The sequence below is a fragment of the Corylus avellana genome, chromosome 8, assembly GCF_965113065.1.
Source record: "Corylus avellana chromosome 8, dhCorAvel1.hap1.2, whole genome shotgun sequence".
In the NCBI taxonomy this organism is placed as follows: domain Eukaryota; kingdom Viridiplantae; phylum Streptophyta; class Magnoliopsida; order Fagales; family Betulaceae; genus Corylus; species Corylus avellana.
In genome coordinates, this window is record NC_142497.1 from 5,183,977 (window position 1) to 5,209,813 (window position 25,837).

The window sequence follows — 25,837 nt, forward strand, 5'->3', positions numbered from 1 at the left end:
TTCCCAATTCAATTAGAAAGAAAAAAAAAAGTGTTGGCATTGTTACATGCATAAAGATCTTTTATATAACTAATTCAGGTTTTCTTTCTCTTCCTGTGTGTGATTTGCAGCATTACATAGTGTACATGGGGGAGCACTCCCACCCGAATTCGGAATCTGTGGTTAGAGCCAACCATGAAATGCTTGCTTCAGTTACTGGGTAAGCATTCATATTCGGTTCAACAAATATTTAGATAAAACTTAACTAAAAAACACATTTTTTTTTTTCTACTTTAGCTACCATTTTTTTCAAAGTACTTATATATCTGGCTTAACTATTCACTTTCATTATTCTATTTAAAATATTATTTCTTTATCTATTTTCACTTATTTCAAAGAGGAAAGAGAATCAGATTTTCTTTTTACTTCTTCTTTATTTTTTTTTTTAAAAAAAAAATTTATGTATTGAAATTTAGTTAGTCAAATCTTTAGCCAAAGTAGCTAGTCGGATGTAAAACTTTTTTTTACAGAACTAATCAAAATAACCTTTTAGCTATTTTGGCTAGCCCGATGTGAGTCCTCGATTCTAAACAAGTATGTGCAGCAAAATGCTATTTCAGTGGTCTTGTACTTCCTGCTAGATAGAATCTTGCTAAAAGTAAATAATTTCTCAGGTTTGATGGAGCACAACAAGCGGCAGTTCACCATTACAGTAAAAGCTTCAGAGGCTTCTCAGCAATGCTTACACCAGAGCAAGCACAGCAACTCACAGGTACCTGAAAATGATCTTCTGAAATTCATATTAGTAAGAAGAAGAAGAGCCTGTTAGAGGGTAGAAAATGGAAAACCAAATAAACAATCTAACAAATTTTTAATCAATTATATGATTTTTTTTTTTTTTGGAAAAAAACAAAATATTATATGATCCAACTCCACTTTTTCTTCTGCTGCAGAGCATGATTCGGTTGTTTCTGTGTTTGAGAGCAAGATGAATAGGCTCCAAACAACACATTCATGGGAATTTCTAGGAATAGATTCTATTCACCAATCTAATCACATGCCAACAGACTCAAATTCAAATATCATTGTTGGTGTCATTGACACGGGTAAATACTCCCATATCTTAATTTCTCATCGAATTCTCTTTTTATTCCATTGCCAACATATCATATCATTTAAATTGTATTGTGCAGGAATTTGGCCTGAATCAAATAGCTTCAATGATCAAGGATTGGGTCCTGTGCCCAAGAAATTCAAGGGAGAATGTGTTACTGGTGAACGTTTTACATTGGCCAACTGCAACAGGTACCAAAATTTTTGAACATTAAACAACCCATTCCCATGATTAACACACCATTCTTCCTGAGCTATGAAACAATCATATCTCCATTGAATATGTGGTAGATCCATACAGCCAAATTGCCAAGGGAATACCATGAGGCTAACAATTTCATTTGGGTTGGAATTTTCAGGAAGATTATAGGTGCCCGGTTCTATTTGAAAGGGTTTGAAGCAGAGACTGGGCCTCTTGAATCTTTTAACGCCTTCCCTTTGTTCCGGTCAGCTCGAGATAGCGATGGGCATGGAACCCACACTGCCTCAACAATAGCCGGATCAGTGGTAGCTAATGTCAGCTTGTTTGGTATGGCCAGAGGCACTGCAAGAGGCGGTGCTCCAAGTGCCAGGCTTGCCATCTACAAGGCTTGTTGGTTTGACATGTGCAGCGATGCAGACGTTCTTTCTGCCATGGATGACTCGATTAGTGATGGTGTTGATATCCTTTCTCTTTCCCTTGGCCCTTCTCCTCCCCAGCCTGCTTACTTTCAAAATGCAATCTCGATTGGAGCTTTCCATGCATTCCGAAGAGGGATTCTAGTTTCTACTTCAGCTGGAAACTCAGCTTTCCCAGGTACTGCAACCAATGTTGCTACTTGGATTCTTACTGTTGCTGCAAGCACAATAGACAGGGAATTCAATTCAAACATTTATCTAGGAAATTTGAAAGTTTTAAAGGTAAATTTGGCATATTCCATTACATGCGGTTCACAAAAGAAGTTATATGGGTCAGTTTTTTATTTAAGATGGAAATTTTGCCATTTCAGGGTTTCTCTCTAAACCCAATCAAGATGGAAACCTCTTATGGTTTGATAGCTGGGAGTTCTGCAGCCGCCCCTGGAGTTACAGCAAAGAATGCTAGGTATCCTCTGTATTTGAGGGGAAAATAGCAGCCCTAATTAATACATGATTTGGTTTCTACCCCAGCTATGGTCAATATGTTAATCACAATTTAGTTCCATTTTATGCAAATTCAATTAAAACATAATCACAGTCTAACCAGAATTTTTATTTTCTTCCTCAATTATATGTAATTTCTTTAGTATGTTTGAAGCAATTTAATCTAGTATTACTTGATACACAAATTTTATGTAAACAACTTTGCTTCTATTTGTTACCTACAAAAAGATGCTACTAATGTTCATGCTGGATGAATTATTTTTTAAACATTATTCTCCTAATCTTCAAAAAATTCATCCTTATAACCACATTTTAGTAATTTTAGCATTTTCTATATTTTCCAAGTACCTATCAGAAATGTTAGATTATTCAGAAACCCCGGTGATGAATATATATAATTTAATTGACTTGGGGATACAATGCCTGAATCTATGATGCTCAACCCGACCTAAGACCTCTAAACTGCCATCATTGATCTATTTCTTTAAAATGCTTTTTTCTTTCTTCTTTTTCCTTTCTGTATCAGCTTTTGCAAGAACAATACACTAGACCCAACCATGGTTAAGGGGAAAATCGTGGTGTGCACAACTGAAACCTTTCTTGATAATCGAGGAGAAAAAAGCATATTTTTAAGACAAGCTGGTGCTGTTGGAATGATACTTGTCGATCCACCTGTCAAAGATGTTGGCTTTCAGTTCGTCATCCCAGGCACTTTAATTGGTCAAGAAGAAGCAGAAGAACTTCAAGCATATATGATCACAGAAAAGTGAGTTTTTCAAGCTTTATAAGAACTTATCCATGGAAGAAAAGAGAGCTCCAAAATGAATGAAATTGAAAATTAATTATTCATGGATTCATGGGTCAAAAAAAAAATCAGTGGTTTGAGTTGATTTCTGCTATTGTAGAAATCCAGTTGGTAGAATCGTTCCAACTACAACAGTTTTGAACACTAAACCTGCACCAGAAGCGGCAGTGTTTTCTTCCATGCGACCAAATATTATAACTCCAGATATTATTAAGGTATGTTTATTTAGTTTTAATTGATGCTTGCATATATCATCAAATACTTCAAAAAACAAAAGATTATGTTAGCATGGTGGGAAAAAGGGATATGATTCATGCAACGAATTGAGGATAAGCAGCATAAAGGGAAAAGTTAACCTCATAAAGTCTTACACAAAGTGCATATTCCTGTTGCAGCCAGATATCACAGGACCTGGGGTGAATATTTTGGCAGCATGGTCTCCAGTGGCGACTACAGCTACAGCTGAGCGATCTGTCAATTATAACATAATATCTGGCACCTCAATGTCTTGCCCAGATGTTTCTGCAGTTGCAGCAATTTTGAAATCTTATCAACCTTCATGGAGTCCAGCGGCCATAAAGTCTGCAATAATGACAACAGGTAAGTTGTTTCTAAACAATAATGTCAGAAAATTACAAACTAATGTTTCTGATTGTCCAAATTTATGGTTTCACAGCAATGATCCTAGATAATACTCGACACAGCATAGGAAGGGATCCAAATGGCACTCTGACTACGCCTTTTGACTATGGATCTGGACACGTTAACCCAACTGCAGCACTCAATCCTGGACTTATATATGATTTTAATTCCCATGACATCATCAATTTTCTCTGCAGTACTGGCGCAAGCCCCGCACAATTGAAAAACCTTACAGGGGAACTAGTAAACTGCGGGAACCCTCCTATACCCTTCTACGATTTTAATTACCCCTTCAATTGGTGTTGCCAACATGAATGGAAGTTTATCAGTTTATCGAACAGTCACTTATTATGGTAAAGATCCAACGACATATGTTGCATCCATTGATCAGCCAACAGGTGTTATAGTTAAAGTTACACCCGCTAACCTCAGGTTTACAAAAACTGGGGAGAAGATGTCTTTCAGGGTTGCTTTCATCCCCTTCAAGAACAGCAATGGGAGCTTTGTGTTTGGGGCCTTGACATGGAGCAATGGTATCCATAGGGTCAGGAGTCCTATTGGTCTCAACGTGGTTTCCGTTTAGGAACAAGATATTAGTTACACATGTTTGTCAGATTTTGGGTATAAAAGTATGCATTTGTTTTAACCATTATCCCATCCATTGCTCTAAACCAAATCTATAAGAGGTAGAAATAAATGCAAGATATGACATCCATAAGTACAACATGATCCTATGCCTAATATTTTGCCTTTTGGTTGTGAAGTATTGCTTCAGCAATTCCTAGACGTTAAATGACATGAAGAGATTTAGTTCTGTTGTGTAATGTAACAAGAAAATACCAATTCATTAAGGTATGATTACATATGAGAACATCTTGTGAAGACATATTTTATTCGGAGAAAAAAAGAAGAGGCAACTTGTAAAGCAATTGGCATGGAAGTATAAAATTCTCTTAAACAAGATTTTATGAGGAAGTTAGAAATCTACCCTAAACAATATGAGAAAGACCATCAAGTTCATAAATCACTGCACAAAATCTACCCTAAACAATATGTCAATTACTTTACCTGGTAAGCTAAACCATAACATTGCCAACATAAATTTGAAGCGCATAGACATTATGTGCCTCCTTTGCCTAGGAGTTATCTTTGGCATGAGATAATTTCAGAAAACTTCATCTAAAACCCATTTCCCCAAGAGAGTGTCACCAATAGTCCCCACAAGTGCATAGACCTCCTTTAAAGTGATGGAATCGGTTTGAGTCCCTCACAACAATATCTCTGGCTTCAAGCATTGATATTAACTTAATAACAGTGTGACAATCTCCACAGACCCTAAGGTTCTTCACAATCTGTATAGGAGTTCCTGGAGGTGTAGATATCAACCCAAAAGCAATGGCCAGCCTCTCACTGTGCTGAGAAAGGATGGTTTCTTTGTGTTCTTCTTCAACATCATGAAGCACATAATTTGTATCAGGCTGATAACCCGCATCCTTCAATGCGATACGTAACTCTTCAAGTTTAGCATAAATACGATCTGACAGGGGATGTGAAAGATCACCGGCCAAAAATGAGTAGGTCTTATTCTTAACCTCAATCCAGCTGTACCCAGCTTCCTTTTTTACATTTCTCTGATCCATCAACTTCCTCACCTTAGCTCTTTCTTGCCAATTTCCTGTTGCAGCATAAATATTGGATAGTAAGACATACGCAGCTGAGTCTTGAGGCTGAAGTGAAATGAGCTTCTCTGCTGCATGTTTTCCCAGCTCTAAATTGCGGTGAACACGGCAAGCAGCCAAGACTGTCCGCCACACAGTTGAACCTGCAGGGAATGGCATCTGATTTACAATATCCATGGCCTTTTCAAGAAGTCCTGCACGGCTATATAGATCAACCATGCAAGAATAATGCTCCATTGTTGGATCAATGTGGTGATCTTTGACCATCATGTTGAAGTATCTTTGACCTTCATCCACTAAACCAGCATGAGCACATGCAGAAATGACTCCAATGAATGTTATATCATCCATTTCCAAGTCTCTTCTTCTCATTTCCTCAAATACCTGAAGAGCCTTCTCCCCATGACCATGTTGTGCATATCCAGAGATCATTGAGTTCCATGAAACTAAGTCTCTTTGACCTTGCCTCTTGAAAACTTCATTTGCACTCTCAATATTTCCTTTCTTGGCATACATGGTAACAAGAGCACTACTTATGCATAAAGCATTAGCTAATCCTGATTTGATTGAACACGCATGAAATTGTTTTCCTTGCTCTACAGCTGCTGTAGGTGCAGCACAGGCATCAATGACACTACAAAAGGTAAACTCATTTGGTTTGACCCCTTCTTTTGCCAACTGGAGAAAAATTTTAACAGCCCCCTCAGTGTCTCCTCTTTGAGCATATCCCGCTACCATTGCAGACCATGCCACGATGTCCTTCTCATCAATTAATTCAAATACTTTTGCAGCTTCATCAACATAGCCTATCTTAATGTAAGCATCTAGAAGTGCAGTTCCTACTGAAGGTGATTTCTCGTAATCAGTTTTAATGACTTGTGCATGTACTTGGAAGATAGAAATAGCAGGTTGAGCTGTAAGGATGGTAGAATAAGTGAAATGGTTTGGTCTAACACCTTCCCGGTTCATTTTGCAGAATAAATTCACTGCTTGCGTTCTTCCACCATTCTGTATGTACCCACTGATCATGGCCGTCCAAGACACAACATTCTGGAATCCATGCATCATAGAGAACAGTTGAAACGCATCATCCATAACATTGCACTTACTGTAAGCTACCATAAGCGCCGTTCTAATATTGTGCTCAAATCCATACCCATTTTTCAGAACCCGACAATGAAGCTGTCTTGTAAAACCCAGTTCTTTAAGGTTAGCACATAGCTTGATCACAGTAGCAAATATCACCTGGGTAAGCCTTAAACCCACAAGCCTCATTTGATAAAACATTTCAAGAGCTTCCAAGTTGCACCCATTTGTCAGATAACCTGCAACCATCCCATTCCAAGAAACCTCATCCCTGTTCTCCATACTATCAAACACAGCTCTAGCATCTCCGACTATCCCCGACTTTGAATACATACTAATTAAAGAATTACACACGAACATGGTAGACTCAAAACCATTCTTTATAACACTTGCATGAAGTTGAATTCCCGTCTCAACCATACCATCATCTGCCAAAGCTCCAAAAACAGTCTTAAAAGTATATGGGTTAGGCTTAATACCCTCAACCTGCATCCGAAAGAACAATTCTAAGGCCTGAACGCTCAACCCGTTCCTTGCATAACCAGCGAGCAACGAAGTCCACGACACCACATTTCTCTCACCCATCTCATCAAAAACTCTCCTTCCATCTCCAACATTCACGGTTTTCATGTACATATCAACAAGAGCAGTCCCAACACTAACATCCTCCACAAACCCAGATCTTATACATTGGCAATGCACCTGTCTGCCCACGTTTTGTTCAAACAAGCATCCGCAGACCTTCAACACACACGACAGGGTCGACCCTTCAACAGGTAAACCTGAATGATTAAGTCCCACAAAGAGATGGAGAGCCTCTTGGTTACGGTCAGCGCGAGAATACTCGAAAAGCAAGTGATTATATTGCGAAAGGTCTTCCTGGGTACTTTTGTCGAGCAGGTGGCGTGCATGGCGAACGCTGCCGGAGCCACACTCTACAGGTGGAGTTTTGGGGTCAAAGGCAATGGCAGCATGTGATTGCGACGGAGGATTGGTGTGGTATGTGAAATGGTAGAGCTTGAGAGCGTCCAGTGTTCGCTTTGTCCGAGACTTTGTGAGCGTCCTTAAAGAGTGACACAGACTCATGCTCTCTTTGGCAGTTAGCGCAGAGGAACCAGATCACAGTGGGTGTCCGAAACGCTTTGAATTACACGAGTGGTACTTCACGTGTTGAGGTGCCATTGACAATCGAGAGAGAGAGAGAGAGAGAGTTCTCAGAAGCTCTAGTGTCGAGCTCTCAGGGTTCGACAAATGCCGCCCGGATAAAGTGCATTTGTATCCCGAACGTAATATTCAGAACAAAAATAATTGCTAAGTCGAAAACGTTTTTTATAAAGGCGACATGACGCCACGAAAAACTCAATGAAATTTTATAAAACCATACATTATTAGATCAATTATTTGTAAAAAATAAATCAATGATAGACGAATAAGAAGAAAAAAAAAATGCAGATAAAATGTAGCTATTCATTTTTTTTACAGTATTTTATACTACTATTGATAATTTTTTTTTTCTTCTTTTTGACTAATTATATTTCATTCATTCAATAAGAATAATGCTATTTAGGGTGCTTTGGCATTGTGATTTCATAAACAAAAAATGAGATTTTAAACCGATCACAAAAAATAAATTGTTTGGGATTGTGCTATTAAAAAATTGGGATTTAAAAATGTAGAAAATTTGTGTTTTTAAATTGCGGGTAAGAAAATGTTTTCTTAAAAATGCAAAATTTTTAAGGTTAAATTGCCAAACTGTGATTTTGCCAAACGCTTAGTTGCGTTTTTAAAAATCACATTTTCACATCGCTATTTTTGAATTTCAAACCCAAATAAACCCGGACAAAGTTTTCTTCCAGTCTATAAAAATGACATGTCATTTAAACATGTGAGATACACATGTTTTTTAATAATAGGGACAAAGTTAGAATAAATAATATTAAAAACTCATGTGCATCTCACATGTTATTAAAAGAAATGATACATGTTATTTTTATAAACTGGGTTGAAAGAAGTTCTTCCAACTCAGTTTTGAAGAAAACTCTATCCAACAAACCCTTAATAGACTTATATATATATATATATATACTATTATCTCTTAATAGTATATATAGTCTCGGGCCACCATCAAGGTGTCCGGGTGTGGCTTAGGGGTGGTTGCTGGACCACCCCTAAATATATATTTTTTTAATTTTCTTGATTTTTAAATTTTTGTATTAGTATACTATTATCTCTTAATAGTATATATAGTCTCAGGCCACCCTCAAGGTGTCTGGGGTGGTGGAGCCACCCCTGAGACTCTTAGGGGTGGTCTGGTCACCACTACTAAATATATATTTTTTTATTTGCTTATTTTTTAATTTTCTTGGTTTTTAAATTTTTTTTATTAGTTAGGTAGAAAAATATTGAGTAAAGTAACAAAATTTTGAGTTGAGTTGAGTTAGTGATTTCAAATCAACCCGAAAAAAGAGAGAAAAAAAAAAATTGAGATAAGTTGGGAAGAATTTCCTTCCCAAACAAGCCACCATTATCCTTTTCACTAAAAAAAAAAAAAAAAAAAAAATTTAAAAAAGCCCTTTTTGACCTAATTGCGACAATTCTATCCTTAACTTTTTGCTTAATTATGTTTTGTTTTGTTTTTTAGTGTGTATGTGTGTGTTAAGAAATCTGTTGCGAGTTTGCTTAGACTCGCGTTTGTAGGTGCCCTCATACCAAAAGGCCAAGCTTTCGAAACTTATCGGTCCTTTTCATTCTGTTAACTTCTCTTTAACTCCAGTCGGCACTGATTCCCCTCTTTACCTTTTTCTTTATTAAATTAAAAAATTTTCCATTTGAAGTCTTTTTTTCGTATCTAAGACCCGCGATCTTCTAGGAGATTTGACCGTTAAAAAAGAAGCTATTTCTTGATCTCCCCCCAACCCAGTCACTTTGTAGTTTGTAGGGTTTTGGTCCTTTAGGTCCAAACCTAGGGTTTTGCTTTCTCTAAGAATTAAAAAGAGTTCTTCTTGTTATTCAAATTTAGGGTTTTTCTCGCTTCCAAAACTCTGAATTTGCATAACCTTTTGCTGGGTTTTCAAGAAACAAGGTCAAAGACTCTGTCTTTGTGGGGTTTGGGTTCTCCTACACATCTGAGGTTTTTCCAATATAGCTTCTTTTGGCTTTCTTTGGGTCTAAAATTATAAATTTAGTACCTTCTGATGGTCTCTCTTAGTTTTTGATTGCTGGGTTCTCTTCAATTCACTGAATTGAGGGCTTTTTTTTTTTTTTTTTTTTTGTTGCAAAGCTGCGAATTTGCCAGAACTATAGTGCAAAAGCCTGTATTGAATTTTTGTATCAGGAAGCAGAGATGATTGCAGAGAAACCCAGTTGGATTAGGCATGAGGGGATGCAAATTTTCTCCATTGATGTTCAACCTGGGGGGCTTAGGTTCGCTACCGGTGGGGGTGACCATAAGGTATGGCTTTTATCTTATCCTATTCTCGTCTGTTTGGTTGCTAATAAAATTCAGTAAATAGGGAATACTATGAAATTTAAATTTTGGGTTCTTCGTTGTCGGGGCAACAAATATATCTACTTGAGTGAGCACAAAAGTCATCTCGTTTATATAACCTTTCGCTTTTTTCACGTTTCTTTGCTTGCCGAGATAATTGCTCGAAGTTCTTGCTACTTTGAATGCTTGGAAAATTTAAGAAGACGAGACATTTACACTTTGAGTTTCACATTGTTTGTTATTTGGGACCAAAACATACTAGAACTGTCCAATACAGCTATTTGGCCTAGCTGGTGGATTCTTTTACGTATTTCATGCTTTGTTTGGTTGCTGAGGAATTTGGGTTAGGAAAAACGATATTTGGCCTAGCCTACTCCCTTGTTGCGTCATGCGATTTCCTTATTACTTCGAAAACCTTTCATTTTATTTGTTCTGTGACTTCTACCCTTTTTGTACTCGCGTGACTTCTAGTATGGTCCCTCCTAGCCACCCTCCTGCCCCTCAGCGCCACCTTCCTCCGCTGCTTGTCCGCAATCTCCCTATCATGTTGTAACCTCCCCCCTCTCGCCCACAGAAAAAACCAAATAACCCCTTACAATTTCCCCCATCCCCCTGCATTGCAGCCCAGCCTGCAAACAACTTCCTCCTCCCCTGTGTCTCCTTCTGCTTCCTCCTTTCCCTTTACTATGCAGGGCCCCCCCCCCCCCCAGATCAAACCTCCACCCTTTCTAGTTCTAGTGGGAAAATATTTTTTGTACTGCCAATGAGCTTTAGCTCAAATGGTACTCTTCCTCACTTTGTAGCAAGGTGGAGGGCGAGGTCATGGGTTCATGTCCCATGGAGTTCGAGTGTAACTTACCAATAAAAAAAAAATCCTACCAAACAAACAACGGAAAAGATTTTCAATTTCATTCTAAGTCTGAACTAGATAATGGCAAATCAGTGATTTTCTTTGAAATGTTTTCAACCAAAAAATATTTTCCCTCAAATGAGATAACATGTAATAATAATAAGTGCTTCCAGAATGGACCTTCATTGACATCACTATAATTTATACAATTAATAACTCGGAGTTTGCTTTTAGTGGGAACAATTGACAATTTTCATAAATTCAATCAATTCTTCATATATGCTTGTTAGACAAGACTCAACTAAGGGGCTGACTGGATGTTTCCCATTCTGTCTTATCTGCATATCATTCTCAATGTGGTACAAAGTAAGTTGGGAGTTGTGGTTTTAGCAATGCAATATGTAAAGAAAAATTGCTGGTTAGAGATGCCTTTCATGCCCCTTTTTTTTTTTTTTGGGGGGGGGGGGGGGGGGGGGGGGCGGGTGAGGTTGGGAATGTAGTGGGGGAGGGTGCTAACTAACTTTGGAACTTACCACTCGGCATGTTTTGGTCTAGAATCCTCCTTTAGCAATGTTTCCATAGATATTCAATGAATCAATGCTGTAAATACAGGTGTCGATTTGTATTGCGGTTTTAGCTTTATGCAATAAATACTCTCTCGCTCTCGCTCTCGCTCTCGCTCTCTCTCCCCTCACCCAAACCCCACTATGGTGACTAGAGGTGCTATTAGATCAATAAATGTTAAATATACATGTTTTCAATAATACAATCATTAAGTAAACTTATTACCCGTCTTGTTCTTGAATTGGACAAAAGAGTATTAAAAGAATGTGATTATTAGCGTAAAATGTTATTTGTATGTGTAATTATACAGGCATGTCATTTTGCATTCTTTTTGGTTTGCAACCAGTGTCCTTTGTTATATTAGAAAATTGGGTAAGCCTCTATGCATAACTATAGAAGGATTCGTTTTTATATGCTTTTAACATTGCTTCACCTTCTTTGATGTCATGGCACATGGTACCACTATTCTTATGTTTGTTACTACTACCGATAGCCTGTAGTAGTTAAATTAGGAATTTTTACTTACAAAGTTTCCTAAAAAACCATTTTCGTTGACAACTAGTTCCTCAAATAAAAGAATTAACCTTCTAAAGTTATTATAAAGTTTAATAATTTAAGTAAACATATTTTCAATAATCACCTCAACCACTTTCTCTCCCGTTTTGTGCAATCCTCTTCTCTCTATCTCTCTTTAAGTGATTACTGATCTTCGTTTCCTTAATTTGCAATAAAAAAATTTCTAATGTTCAAAAAATACTCCTTCTGTTCCATATTGTTGGTTATGTATAGAAATTCAAACTTTTAAGGGCATTATCATCGACGCTATTTTTTCTTGAAGAAGAAGATATAAGTTTCCAAAACTAGCTTCCTCAACATAAACTCACTAAAGCAAATGAAAAAGGAGTGTTGCTTTTTAAATACAGTTGTGGGTAGGTTGGAAAAGTAATTAAAATGTGTCCATTAACTTTTGAAAGTGACTAATATTTTGGGACATCTCGAATAAAGGACCAACAATATGAGACAGAAGGAATAACTTTAATTTGTTATGCACATACATCACATGCACACAACAACTCGCTTTACCAGAAATATTATTATGTATGCAAGCATTATCTACTATGTACAATTAAGCTTGCTTCCCTCTTTGCCGTCATTGAATGCAGGTCCGTATTTGGAACATGAAGTCTGTTAGCAGGGACTTGGGAAATGATGAATCCACACATAGGCTTCTTGCGACCCTCCGTGACCACTTTGGTTCTGTCAACTGTGTTCGGTGGGCTAAACATGGTAGGTATGTTGCATCAGGGTCTGATGATCAGGTGATTTTAATTCATGAGAGAAAGCCTGGTTCAGGAACCACTGAGTTTGGCAGTGGAGAGCCCCCAGATGTCGAGAACTGGAAAGTTGCAATGACTTTAAGAGGACACACTGCTGATGTGGTAATGAAATTGCTTTTACGAATGGGATACTGTTGGTTAACAAAACGATAAATTTCATTTGATGATTTTTGGAATAATTTTATCTTACTGCATGTGTATATTTTTGTTACTCCCTTTGTCCCATATTGTTTGTCCACTATTCCATTCTGTGATGTCTATAAATAATGTCTATTTTGAAAATTCAATGACATAATTTTAATAGCTTTACTAACTTACTCTTTATTTTATTTGAAAATACAGTACTATTTTTTTATTTTCTTGATTTGAGTTTGAATTAAGGAAGGTGATTTTGGACACTGGTAACTTTTTATTTCAAAAACAATACATTAACTATAAGAAGTTGGATTTTCTAAGGTGAACAAATAATTGGGATGGTGGCTTTCAAAAATCAATTGCTTTGAGCAACTAAATTATTTATTCATAATTTCTCTTTAAAATATTGTTTTGTTCCTCCATAGTGAAAAAGAAAGTAAAGAACAGAGAAGTCTTTCAGTTTTATGTGCGATCAAATGCAACCTATGTTTATTACATGAGTGTTCTCATTGGGTATCATCTAACCTGGGAGTTGTTTTTCTATGCTTAAAGTAGGTGGATCTTAATTGGTCTCCAGATGATTCGACGTTGGCTAGTGGGAGTTTGGATAATACTGTCCATATCTGGAATATGAGCAATGGCATTTGCACTGCTGTTCTTAGGGGTCACTCTAGCCTGGTTAAAGGAGTTGCTTGGGATCCCATTGGCTCCTTTGTAGCAAGTCAATCAGACGATAAGACTGTCATTATTTGGCGAACAAGTGATTGGAGCCTTGCTCACAGAACAGATGGTCACTGGGCTAAATCAGTATGTTTATTCATCATTCACAAATTTTATGTTGTTTCAGTTTTAATTTCTATGTTCTAATGGGAGTATGTTCTTGTCAGCTCGGATCTACCTTTTTCAGGCGGCTTGGATGGTCCCCTTGTGGCCATTTTATTACTACCACTCACGGTTTCCAGAAGCCAAGGCATTCTGCACCTGTTCTAGAGAGAGGCGAATGGTCTGCCACTTTTGACTTCTTAGGACATAATGCCCCAGTTATTGTGGTGAAGTTTAATCATTCAATGTTCAGAAGGAATTCCTCCAATGCTCAGGAAGTGAAATCTGCATCTGTTGGGTGGAGTAATGGAGCTTCTAAGACCGGAGGCAGAGAACCACAGCCATATAATGTTATTGCAATTGGGAGTCAGGACCGCACTATAACTGTATGGACGACTGCAAGTCCTCGTCCTCTCTTTGTGGCGAAGCATTTCTTTACTCAAAGTGTTGTGGATTTATCTTGGTACGACTGTTATTTCCAGAAAATATGCAACTATTGGGATATAGGTTCAGATTTTCTTTTTGGATTTTGACCAACTATTCTTTTTACATCTTTGTTGTTCCTCTTTTGAATCTTTTGTTCTCTTTTTGGAACAGGAGTCCTGATGGATATTCACTTTTTGCCTGTTCCTTGGACGGGTCAGTGGCTACTTTCCATTTCGAGGTGAAAGAACTTGGCCACAGGCTAAGTGATGCTGAACTGGATGAGTTAAAAAGGAATCGTTATGGTGATGTGAGAGGTCGAGAGGCAAACTTAGTAGAAAGTCCAGCACAGCTACTGCTTGAAGCAGCTTCAGCTAAACAGACCCCAAGCAAAAAAGTTGTCCCAGACATTCAGCAAAAGCAGACGCTGATAAAATCTTCCCTTGATGCAGAGGTTGCAACAAAGAGTGAACCTCAAGCTGATGATGGGAAGAAGAGTGGTGGAACTGCTGCTGATGGGTTAAATAAAGTGTCAACTTCTACCCGGATTTCTAGTCCTGTAAAACAAAGAGAGTATAGATGCCCTGATGGCAGAAAGAGAATAATTCCAGAAGCAGTTGGAGTGCCTGTTCAACAGGAAAATATTTCTACTGCAGCTCAGTCCCAGGCACTCGACTTTCCTATTATTGCATCTGATCGCGGAAAGGACGATAATGGGTTGGTTCCTACTGAGGTTGGCTTTAAAGAAAGTTTTGTTAGGGCAGCAGTAGGCCGAAGCTCTGATCTAAAGGAGCGTTCTGGAGTCACTGCTAGGGCTACAATTTCTGAGAGTCTCATTATTGAGAAAGTTCCAGTCTCCATGGGCAAAGATGGAAGCATCAATGTGGAACAGTCCGGGAGTGCTAAGGCTTCTACTTCTTTGCCTGCTTCTAGTACTTCTCTTTCTATCAGGGTGTTTGATAAGAAAGGAGGAGAAGATGCCTTACCCTTTTGCTTGGAAGGTCGACCTAGAGAACATGCTGCAAGCGATATTTTTGGGGTGGGAAATACATTCATGATGAAAGAAACAGAAATTATTTGCACTAGGGGGCCTCAAACGCTTTGGTCTGATAGAATCTCGGGGAAAGTCACTGTTTTAGCTGGAAATGCAAATTTCTGGGCAGTTGGATGTGAAGATGGATGCATACAGGTAAGTATTTAAATTTAAATGTTATTTCTTGTTTCTTTTTTTTTTTTTTTTGGGGGGGGGGGGGGGGGGGCGGGGTGGGTGCAGTGGGGGGAGAGGGGTCTCTTTCTTATTTGTTTTGTATTTTCGAAATGTTCTTGACATTGTATAAGCTGAAGGCGCTAACGATATATTTTGAGTATTTCTCTTCATAGTTGCAATGCACATCCTTTATCACAAAACGTTGCATCATAATATTAGGTGTGGCTGTTGATTGATTGTTATCTGGAACCTGCAAATTAACTATTAGGTGATGCTAATGCCTTGTTGAGAGACATTCCATTGCCAAACTATTTCTTTATAATGATACTTTTACTTATTTATTACCATGTTTTTGAAGAATTTGACATTGACAAACATTAACAAATTTTTCTAGACGTCACTAATGAATAGCATAGGGTCCCTGGGCTAATGATTTTAATCAAGGCCCTAGAGGACAACTGCGTGATAAGCATTTCTTTCAAAAAAATTCGGCTAATTATAAATTTTATGGAAATACGGATATAGATATTAGCTTGCACAATTTGTTTGAACTATTATACTATCTTATGTCTGTTTTCTGCTTGGAAGGTTTACACAAAATGTGGGAGACGAGCTATGCCAACCATGATGATGGGATCAGCAGCAACATTTATAGATTGTGATGAGTACTGGAAGTTGTTGCTAGTTACAAGGAAAGGAACGATGTTTGTTTGGGATCTATATAACCGGAACTGTCTCCTTCACGACTCATTGGGATCTCTGGTTGCATTGAACTCAAACTCATCTGCAAAAGATGCAGGTATCACAAACTCTCACATTTGTTTAGCAAGGTTTTTTTTTTTTAATTTTTAATTTTTAATTTATTATTATTATTATTTTTTATAATAATTGCTGAGAAGCCATATACTTTGTCTGTAAAGTTTGGAATTTTTGTTTAATTTCTTGACTGTGCCCTTTAATCGAGTGGTTCTATATATGTGTCTTTTTCTTTTAATTGCTCTCTAGGCACAATCAAAGTTATATCTGCAAAGCTATCAAGATCTGGTTCTCCTCTGGTGGTTCTGGCCACTCGCCATGCCTTCCTCTTTGATATGAGTCTCATGTGTTGGTTAAGGGTTGCAGATGACTGCTTCCCTGCTTCAAACTTTGCAAGCTCCTGGAATTTGGGTTCAGTTCAGAGTGGTGAGCTGGCTGCATTGCAGGTTGATGTTAGGAAGTATATGGCAAGAAAGCCTGGTTGGAGCAGGTATGTAGTTGGTGTAAATTCACGATGGCTTGTACTAAACTGCCATGTGTCACTGACAGGCCTTAATTGAAGATGTGGTTAGAATTAAAGTCAGAATGTAGGGCTGAATTTCTTTCTTTAGTTTTGAAGAATCATAGTACTCGATACTCGAATTTTAGGAAAAATTATTAACATGGATAATAGAAGTATAAACCCCAAGGGTAAGTGGTAAGAGGTCTTTGTGGTAGTCTATGAGGTCTAAGGTTCGAATCCTCTTGGGTGAAAACAATTCATTGGGACCAGCGAAGCTGGAGAATTGCCCAATCCATGTGAAAGGGGCGTTTTACATGGGTCTAAAGTTTATCTAACAAGAGTGGGTACACGAAGTAGTCTTGTCTTGGGGGGGTTCCTTTTGTATACTTCCTGTGTACTAGAATTGCGTCCCTCTGCGCTTTTGATATATGAACATTACTTATAAAAAAAAAAAAAATACGCATTATGCTGTGAATAAATTGTACAGCATTTGTCAATGAATACAAGTGTGACCACCACCTTGGCGTCTCTTTCTTTTCCCTCTTGCTCATTTTTGTTGAACTTGCAGGACTATTAAACATTCTGAATTCTTTTTTGAAATTCTCATGATTTATTAATGACTATTTCTAGATTGATTCCCGACTTCCAAAGTACTCCTAGTGTATATGCTTATTTCCGCATCTCTACAGTTCTCTTTTTTCAGTAATTCAGTGTGAAGTCCACAGTATAATTTGCATTCTTCTTGTACAATTGACCTGTGGTTGTTTCTTGCTATAGAGTGACCGATGGAGTGCAGACACGTGCTCATTTGGAAGCTCAGTTGGCATCCTCTTTAGCTTTGAAGTCTCCTCATGAATATCGCCAGTGCCTCCTGTCATACATACGGTTCCTTGCAAGGTCAACCCCATCCCCAGTTTTAGTTTTTTGTTTTGTTTTGTTTTGATTTTTGATTTTGATTTTGATTTTTTTTTCACCTTTTTAATTGGCCCCTTTTTGAGTGATATTCTAGTTTTGTCTGGCAAAAAGAGATTTTGTCTTTCAGATTTGTTTAAGAAACTCCCCCACAAAAAAAGAAGAAGAAGAAAGCTTGTATTTGTTACTTTTATTGTTTGTCATTATCGTTTCTCTCTCTCATGCGTCAATATTTAACATTTACTTTTGACTGTATTTGTTACTTTTATTGTTTATCATTATTTTATTTTATTTCTCTAGAACACATTGAGTAATTCAATGTATAGAACTGTTTTCCTTCTTTAGAACCATTGCTCCTCATTACATAATGTAATCATAAAATTAATTGTACATGTACATGATACTATATGTTATGAGGGTCTTGCCAATGATCATATATATTTCCTTTTTGTATTTCTCCTCATATTACTTCAAACTGTTTTTAGTTTGATTGTTCAGGACATGATTGTAAATGATTGTTCGGGAAATGAGCATAATCCTTCAGTAGTACTACTTTAAGTTATGCTGACTCCTATAAATTTTTGTCTTAAATATTCTTTGGTGAAAAACAGTTGCAATGCACCTTGTGCTTTCATTGGTAAGAAACAACATATGGGCCTATCTCAGAGGGTGAACAATAAGTTTTCTTGTCAGATGTAATCGGAGTGTATGCTTTATAGTGTTTAATTTTATATTAACTGGACAATTATATCCTTTAATGCTGGATAAATATTGAACAGTAATGTATTTAGCATCCATGAGTGTGGCAGTAAAACTAATATTCTTATTGATTGCAGAGAAGCAGACGAGTCTCGTTTGCGAGAAGTCTGTGAGAGTTTTCTTGGACCTCCGACTGGGATGGCAGAAAACACATCTTCAGATTCAAAGAACCTGGGATGGGATCCTTGTGTGCTTGTAAGACTTTAGAACCTGTTTTTTGCTATTTCTATTATATAGGGAAAATATACTAGATTATAATTGCTTTCATTGACTGGATGGCTTCTCTCTCTCCCTCTCTGAGGAGGGCAGGGGAGTTGATCAATTTTTACATTCTTATGCTTCATGAACTATCTAGATGAAATTTGCTTTGGGTCTCTCTCTGCAGGGAATGAGAAAACACAAACTTCTTAGAGAAGATATTCTTCCAGCAGTGGCATCAAACAGAAAAGTCCAGCGATTGCTTAATGAGTTCATGGATCTCCTTTCGGAATATGAGAGTGCTGAAACTAACTTGGATGAAAAAAATACCTACCCGCCAACATCATCTCCAATGGCAACTGATCAAAGGAACTCTGCCCCGCCAGCAATAGATCATATGGACTCCAGCCCTGCAACTATGGATGAAAAGGACTCGACCCAGCTGACAAAAGATCAGGCAAATTCTGCACCACCAACAATAGATCAAGTTAGTTCAGATCCACCATTGCCAGATCAACTTAATCTGGTGCTGCAAGGAAAAGATGCAAGCTCTTGAATTCTGCAATTTTTAACCCTAGGAGCTAATTTCTTCCATAGGGGCATGCCGACTTCATGTTCCTGAAGTGGATCTTGCGTTGGGGTTAATCTTGCCCATATCAGCTTCCTTGCTTAAGAATGGCTATTTGCAGTGTAAAAGCTTTCCTCAATTAACTGGTCTATGCCCCTCAAGCTCCTCTATGAAGCTGCATCTGGATTTGAAACAACATATCTATCTAACTTGCGTGATGCACCAAAAATCTCAACTTGCCTTTGGATCATCAGTTTTTTGTCATCAACATGGTTGATCTTATTTCTTGTATAATATTAACAATAATTGTGAATTATTCATCTTTCCAGCTCTCCTGTCTAATTGGATCAGATAGGTTCTAACTTGTATTTTACTATAATGGAGACTACTACACAGATTGGATCAATTACTGTACAATGTGTAATAGTGCCAATGATTAGTATTTTGTTTTTGCCCTTTGATTGAAGCTTTAAAATTCAATGATATTGAAATGTGAAATGCCATGAGAAGTTTGTAGTCTGTTCATTGCTTTAGCCGGCCATATTCAAATTTGTTCAAATCCTCCTCCCTTTCTTGTGTGGACATATAAAAAAAAAAATCAAATTTGTTAAGGGCCTCAACCTGAGTGACCAACTGGGTTGAGCTGCCTTCATGGCTATGGGATATGTTTGGCTACCACAAATAACTTTTATTTGTAAGGAAGATACTTATTAATTAAAATATAGAAAACTAAATTGAATAAATTTTGTAAATTATAAAACTCTAAAATGATCTTTAAACTATTATGATTTAATTTCATACTTCAGAAATAGCAAGCACAATTACTTTTCACATAAGCACATTACCGTACGTGTAGCTCTGTTCAAAGCTCAAATTTAAATGCAAAGCATTTGCTTGCAGTTGCACTTGGCAGATGAATGGTAGGTTCACCCTAGCTAGTATGGGACCCTCAAGCTTGAGTAGTTGGCTCATATTGATGACAAAATTACTCCCAACACCTAGGCTACTTCTTCTTTTTTTTTTTCTCTAATTAAAAAGGTGGGAAGGGACGATCAGTGTAGTTTCTCCCTTTGAGCGTTACCATCGGGGTTCCCACCTGCTGTGGACCTAGGCTACTTATTGATGAGGCTAGGTTGGAGTGATTGACTGATGTTTGTTGGGACTTGGGCTTATGTGTTCTTAGGCCCACTTAGCATCTAGATTTTCTTGGCCCAAAGGTAGACGTCAGCCCTTCAAAGAACACAGGTTGGGCTCTAGGGCCCAGTACGATAGTGATCGGGTGCCTTTGAAACCTGTGACTCGCGGTTCGAAGGTCGCAAGAGGACGTACTAACTCGATCGCGAAATGCTCTACTCGCATTTCGGTCAACTACATTTGCAACTCTCGACTGATAGGAATCGAGTTGTGGGCCCCAACATAATCATTCTTAAGTTTTGGAGCTCATAATTTTTGCAAAAGCGCATGTCACTTCAGGGATGATATACGTCACATTAGCTTTGAGTTTCTTAATAGCCTGAGCGTACCATGACAACCCACAGCACTAGAGAGTGCACGTGTCTCTCCTTTGCGATCCACGGAAGCTAAGAATAGATCCCTAGGAGTCTAGGACACCCATCAGTATAAAGGGCGGAGAGGGCGTGCAGGCAGGAGGTTCAGTTTTGATCTATCTTTTACCTTTCTTTGATCATTTTTTCTTTGTTCTTTTCTCCTCTCACAAAAACGAAGTTATTGACTTTGGCATCAGAATTATCTCCCATCAGTACGTTTCGGCAAGCTCCCATCATGGGTTGTTTCAGTTTTGCAGATCCCGTTGTCACTTGGCCAAAAACTGCCCTAACAATGGTGAAGGAATTTAAATTCAAGAGTATCATTATATAGTAGATCAATATACAATTGTCATATTCATATAATTAAGATGATGTAATCAGTATTTGAACCAACAAAGACTTTGTAAAAAAAAAATTAATAACTGATTTTCACGGTTACAATTTCCCAATTGTATGGTAATTGAATATTATTGTGTTAATTAATGGGCCTATTTAAAATTTGTTTGGTTCAATAAGCTATTTTAGCCCAAAAAAATAATTTGGGCCCCAAAACAATCAATTTTTAGCCCAATTAAAATAGCCCATGGTTAATCGATTAACCGAAATATCCGTTTAGCTGAAACTTTCGAAATAAATCTTTATCGAAATGTAATCGGTGAATTAATTGATTTAATCGACAATTTTGGTTAATCGAACCGAAAATGGCTATACGGAACCGACCCGAACCAATACCCACCCCTAGTATTAAAAGCTTGACCTGCTAGATCATAGCACCAAATAGGTTCTGCAATAATTTGCTGTCTTGTAAGAAAAAACTATGAATTTGAACCTTGTCTTCATCATTTATCTCTCATTTTAATTAAATATTCTACGTATTAAGTTTCTCTTATTAAGAGATAAGTATTAGAATATATAATTAAATTTATTATTTTCGATTAATTGAAAGTGATGTGGCCAAGTCGGGACAAGCATGCATATGGTATATGGTGTGAAGTGGGCAATACGTAACTTTGCCTCTAGATTGATGTTAGCCTCCATTTTTTGTAAGGCCAAATGATGTCTTATGGTTAAGGCTTATCCTTTCTACTCAGAGATGAAAAAATGTCAATGGAAAGCATGGCAAAGGCAAAATTGTTTGTAATAATGTCAACCTGCCACCAATCTCATTACGCAAATGATGCTTTTCCCCTTTATAAACGACAACCCCTCTGTCATTTATCCTCGTACACTTTAATTTTTAACTCATTTGTAAATTGATGATGCTTTTTTCCTTACAGCTAGATAATTGCAGGCTATACCAAAAAGAGAAAAACCAAAACAATATTGGAAATTTGTGAGGCTACTTCATTAAACAAACCTTTTAATATGTCGAAGCGTGTGTGTCAAGATAATAATGCGCTAGCAAAACAGGTATCTAGCATGATCTGATTACGACCCACGGGGTACCTGTTACACGATTAACCTATACACGAACACGAACCATTTAGTTAAACGGGTTAGCGGGTCTGACACGATTATAACATGAAAAATAAACGAGTAACCCGACATGACCCGTTTAAAATAACCGGGTATCAACCCGACCCGACGACCCGTTAAAAACCCTAAACTTTTTTTGTTTTTTTTTTAAAAAAATAATAATACATGAATACAAATGTAATTGTTAATAAAAACATTCACAAAATTAGCAACTTTCAACTCTATACATATTAGATAGTCCATTTCCATAATTCCATGTAATGCAATAATGATTTTAGTTTCTCTTTAAAGAGACTCCTTTGCTATGACCAATATAGATGTTCTCTGTTTTACTGTTTATATTAAATTTCACATATATATTTAATGGTGTATAGATGAAATGAATATGGATCAAATTAGATTTCCCACGTCATTTCCATCAGCGCAATAAAGAAAAAGACAATAATAATAATAAAAAAGCTAACAAGAAGCGATTAGGGTTACTCATTACTGGGTTAGTCTTTAGGGTTTTTTTGACTTTTTTTTTTTTTTTTTTTTTATCGGACCCGCCAGACAGGAAATTAATCGGGTCTTAAACGGGTACCTGCCAGACCCGATTATTGTTCGGGTCTTGCAGGTCGACCGGCCAGACCTGCCATACATAAAATTAACCAGGTCTTAAACTGGTAGACTTGATTAAGACCCGAACCCGATAAGGGCAAACCCAACACCTATTTTTTTGTGTTAGGTTCGCGAATCGTGTCAAAATTGCCAACCCTAATATTAATTAAATGATTAAATTTATCATAAGCTACGAAACAACACAAGGGAGAGTGGAGGTTGCAATTTGTGTTCACATATCGGGTAATAATGTCATGTGTTGCGTTCGAGTCTTGTCAAGGCATGAGTATACGATTATATATGTTAATCATAACTCGAACCGTTTAATTAAAAGGGTAAGAGTACTCCTCAACTTTAACTCGTTATTTTTTGTTGGGTTCATGTCGAGGTATGTGTATAAAACTATATAGATTAACCATAACTAGACCCGTTTAATTAAACAGGCCAAACTCTTCAACCTAAACTCTCTAATTTTGTATATGGTTTATATCGAATTCATGAGTCGTATAAAAAATTGCTAGCCCTAAAAACTATTTTTCGGGTAAAACTATCAATAAAAAATCACAAATAACTACTACAAGTTGTAACTAATTTTTTTTTTTTTAGCAAAAAGGGTAGGCTGGGGAGACCAATTGTGGCTATCCTACCTAGACGTAACCATAGTAGCACCTACCCGCTGGGTGCCACACAGGAGGGGCCTAAACGGTGGGAACTGTAGGCATTTTCTTAAGTCCGACTAAGCCATAGCCTAACCCAGCTTCATTAGGATATCAATGAGAATCAAAAGTGGTTAATACTGATTAGATATATGTGGTGATTCTTCATTGTGAATATTCAAACCCACGCCCTAGTATATGCTCTGACCACTTTGAAATTTTTTTTAGGCCATTGAACCACCACTGTAGCACCCCAGATTTTTAAAGTCTTATTTTAGAGATATTAAATTTATGCTATGATTATATTAATATTCATATTAGGCAATGATATTAATTCTTGGGAAATTTATGAGAGTGGTAATTAGAGAATGGTAATTGGTGAAATAATATGATAGTAAATGGTAGGTATAAAGATGGTAGAATAAGAAGGTAGAATAGTATAGGATAGGTAGAATAGTATAGGGTAGGTAGAATAGTATAGGGTTGGTGAAATAGTATAGGGTTAGTGAAATAGTATAGGGTTGGTGAAATAGTAAAATGAGGGTATAATTGTAAATTGAAGGTAGAATAGTGTTTGATTTTCTCCTATAAATAGAGCTCTTCTCCTTCACAATTTTCACCACTCATCTCCTCTCCCATCTCTTGCATATATTCTTCCTTCTTCCGCTTTTTACTCGGTCTTTCTTCTTTCTAAGAGTGTTTACTCAGAACAGAGAGAGAAAGGGCGAGACCAAGCGCTACAAGAAAGAAAGAACACAAGAGAAACCGAGAGTGAGATGGGAAATTTAAGACAGAGAGCTGAAGAGGAAGAAAGAGAGTTTAGGCGAGAAAGAGAGAGAGAGAGAGAGAGAGAAAGTCAGTGAAGGGATTGTTATGGGTATGGACCAACTGCAGCAGAACGGGTTTCAAGTAATTACCTTTGATGATCCATTCATGTAATCCACTGTAAGTATTCTTACTTACTAAGTATGATATTGATATCCAATAATACGGATTTTTGTGGTTTTATAACTTGTCTAGCATTTTGCTATATATGATTCAACAATGATTTATATTGTCGGAAATCAATTGACTCACTACTTCACAGTTTTTTGTAGTGCTTGCAGGAATGGAAAATCAAGGTAATTATGCAGTTGTGATTAGAGATTCATATTGAGATGTACAGAGATTCCAAGTTGGTTAAGTTTTGTCTAGAGTTTAGACTGTCGGATAGATTTGTATAAATGCCTTGTACGACATAGCTTTGGGTATTTTTGTATAAAGAAAAGTATTTTAACAGTATTTTTTGAATTGATAATTACAGTTTTCCGCTATATGAGATTGTTACAATAATGGTATCAGAGCCACCTAGTAACGCCAGGTCATGTGGTATTGAAGCACTGCATGACGTGGACCTGACGAGGACGTCAGGAGTTTAAGAGGGGGAGTTTGTAACACCCCGGTCCCATATTGGGAAGATGAGAAGAAGCCCACATTGAATGGGTAGTTTATAGAGATAGTCATGGGTGCTAAGTCCCACATTGCCTAGTTACTAGGTGAAACTGGGCTTTATAATGAATTCTAGGGAAGCTCCAAATTGACTAGTCATTTTGGGGTAATAGCGCAGATGTGGCTAGCGCTTTTCCCTGGGATGTTACAAAATGGTATCAAAGCATTACCCAGCCTGAGATGGTGGGAGTGTGCACAAGCCTATGAGGGTCGCTAGTGGACACACGTTGGTGATGCCAAAAGTGGGTTATATTATAATGGTGTCAGTTAAGACACAATGAAATGTATAAGGGCCAAAAGTTAAGGGCCGAGAATGAAGAAATTCCCTGAGGATTGCCAACGGTGACACTGGTGCCCAAGAAGAGTGCTTGTAGAGTCTCACATCGCCTGGGTATGGAATATGTTATGATATTTATTTATGAACAGATTGAATTTAAAAATTTTTATAGTAACTTGAGTAAGTTATGGTTCAAGTATGATTTGTTTTTAATTTGGGTTGCTCAATTTGAAGATAGGTGGTAATTTATGGGCTTTAATTTCGAGGACGAAATTCTAATAAGGAGGGAAGATTGTAGCACCCCAGATTTTTAAAGTCTTATTTTAGAGATATTAAATTTATGCTATGATTATATTAATATTCATATTAGGCAATAATATTAATTCTTGGGAAATTTATGAGAGTGGTAATTAGAGAATGGTAATTGGTGAAATAATAGGATAGTAAATGGTAGGTATAAGGATGGTAGAATAAGAAGGTAGAATAGAATAGGGTAGGTAGAATAGTATAGGGTTGGTGAAATAGTATAGGGTTGGTGAAATAGTATAGGGTTGGTGAAATAGTAAAATGAGGGTATAATTGTAAATTGAAGGTAGAATAGTGTTTGATTTTCTCCTATAAATAGAGCTCTTCTCCTTCACAATTTTCACCACTCATCTCCTCTCCCATCTCTTGCATATATTCTTCCTTCTTCCGCTTTTTACTCGGTCTTTCTTCTTTCTAAGAGTGTTTACTCAGAACAGAGAGAGAAAGGGCGAGACCAAGCGCTACAAGAAAGAAAGAACACAAGAGAAACCGAGAGTGAGATGGGAAATTTAAGACAGAGAGCTGAAGAGGAAGAAAGAGA

General features: G+C 37.3%; 3 protein-coding genes across 4 annotated transcripts; 2 read left to right on the top strand and 1 right to left on the bottom strand.

The window, feature by feature from the left end:
- The first annotated feature begins 125 nt into the window (after positions 1 to 125).
- On the top strand, positions 126 to 4,244 carry LOC132162789 (subtilisin-like serine-protease S). The gene is given in 11 exon segments (XM_059573019.2): positions 126 to 199; positions 654 to 751; positions 933 to 1,085; positions 1,173 to 1,253; positions 1,394 to 1,992; positions 2,082 to 2,176; positions 2,741 to 2,980; positions 3,120 to 3,234; positions 3,415 to 3,619; positions 3,696 to 3,949; positions 3,951 to 4,244. Coding segments are annotated over 11 exon segments (2,208 nt in total).
- On the bottom strand, positions 3,513 to 7,682 carry LOC132164757 (Tetratricopeptide repeat (TPR)-like superfamily protein). The gene is made up of 2 exons (XM_059575312.2): positions 4,730 to 7,682; positions 3,513 to 3,601 (listed from the first exon to the last, which is right to left on the bottom strand). Exon 1 carries the CDS (start codon positions 7,510 to 7,512, stop codon positions 4,867 to 4,869), a length of 2,646 nt encoding a protein of 881 aa, XP_059431295.2. The 5' UTR covers positions 7,513 to 7,682; the 3' UTR covers positions 3,513 to 3,601; positions 4,730 to 4,866.
- Positions 7,683 to 9,128: 1,446 nt separating this feature from the next.
- On the top strand, positions 9,129 to 19,398 carry HIRA (histone chaperone HIRA-like protein). Of its 2 annotated transcripts, XM_059573616.2 has the most exons (10): positions 9,129 to 9,877; positions 12,491 to 12,766; positions 13,355 to 13,606; positions 13,687 to 14,084; positions 14,219 to 15,233; positions 15,840 to 16,050; positions 16,257 to 16,497; positions 17,287 to 17,406; positions 18,258 to 18,375; positions 18,566 to 19,398. In XM_059573616.2, the coding sequence occupies exons 1-10, from the start codon at positions 9,770 to 9,772 to the stop codon at positions 18,932 to 18,934; spliced, it is 3,108 nt and encodes a 1,035-aa protein (XP_059429599.2). In that variant the 5' UTR covers positions 9,129 to 9,769; the 3' UTR covers positions 18,935 to 19,398. The 2 variants fall into 2 exon arrangements, with proteins under 2 accessions (XP_059429599.2, XP_059429600.2); XM_059573617.2 differs by lacking the exon at positions 9,129 to 9,877 and having other exon boundaries at positions 12,677 to 12,766; positions 13,352 to 13,606.
- Positions 19,399 to 25,837: the final 6,439 nt, after the last annotated feature.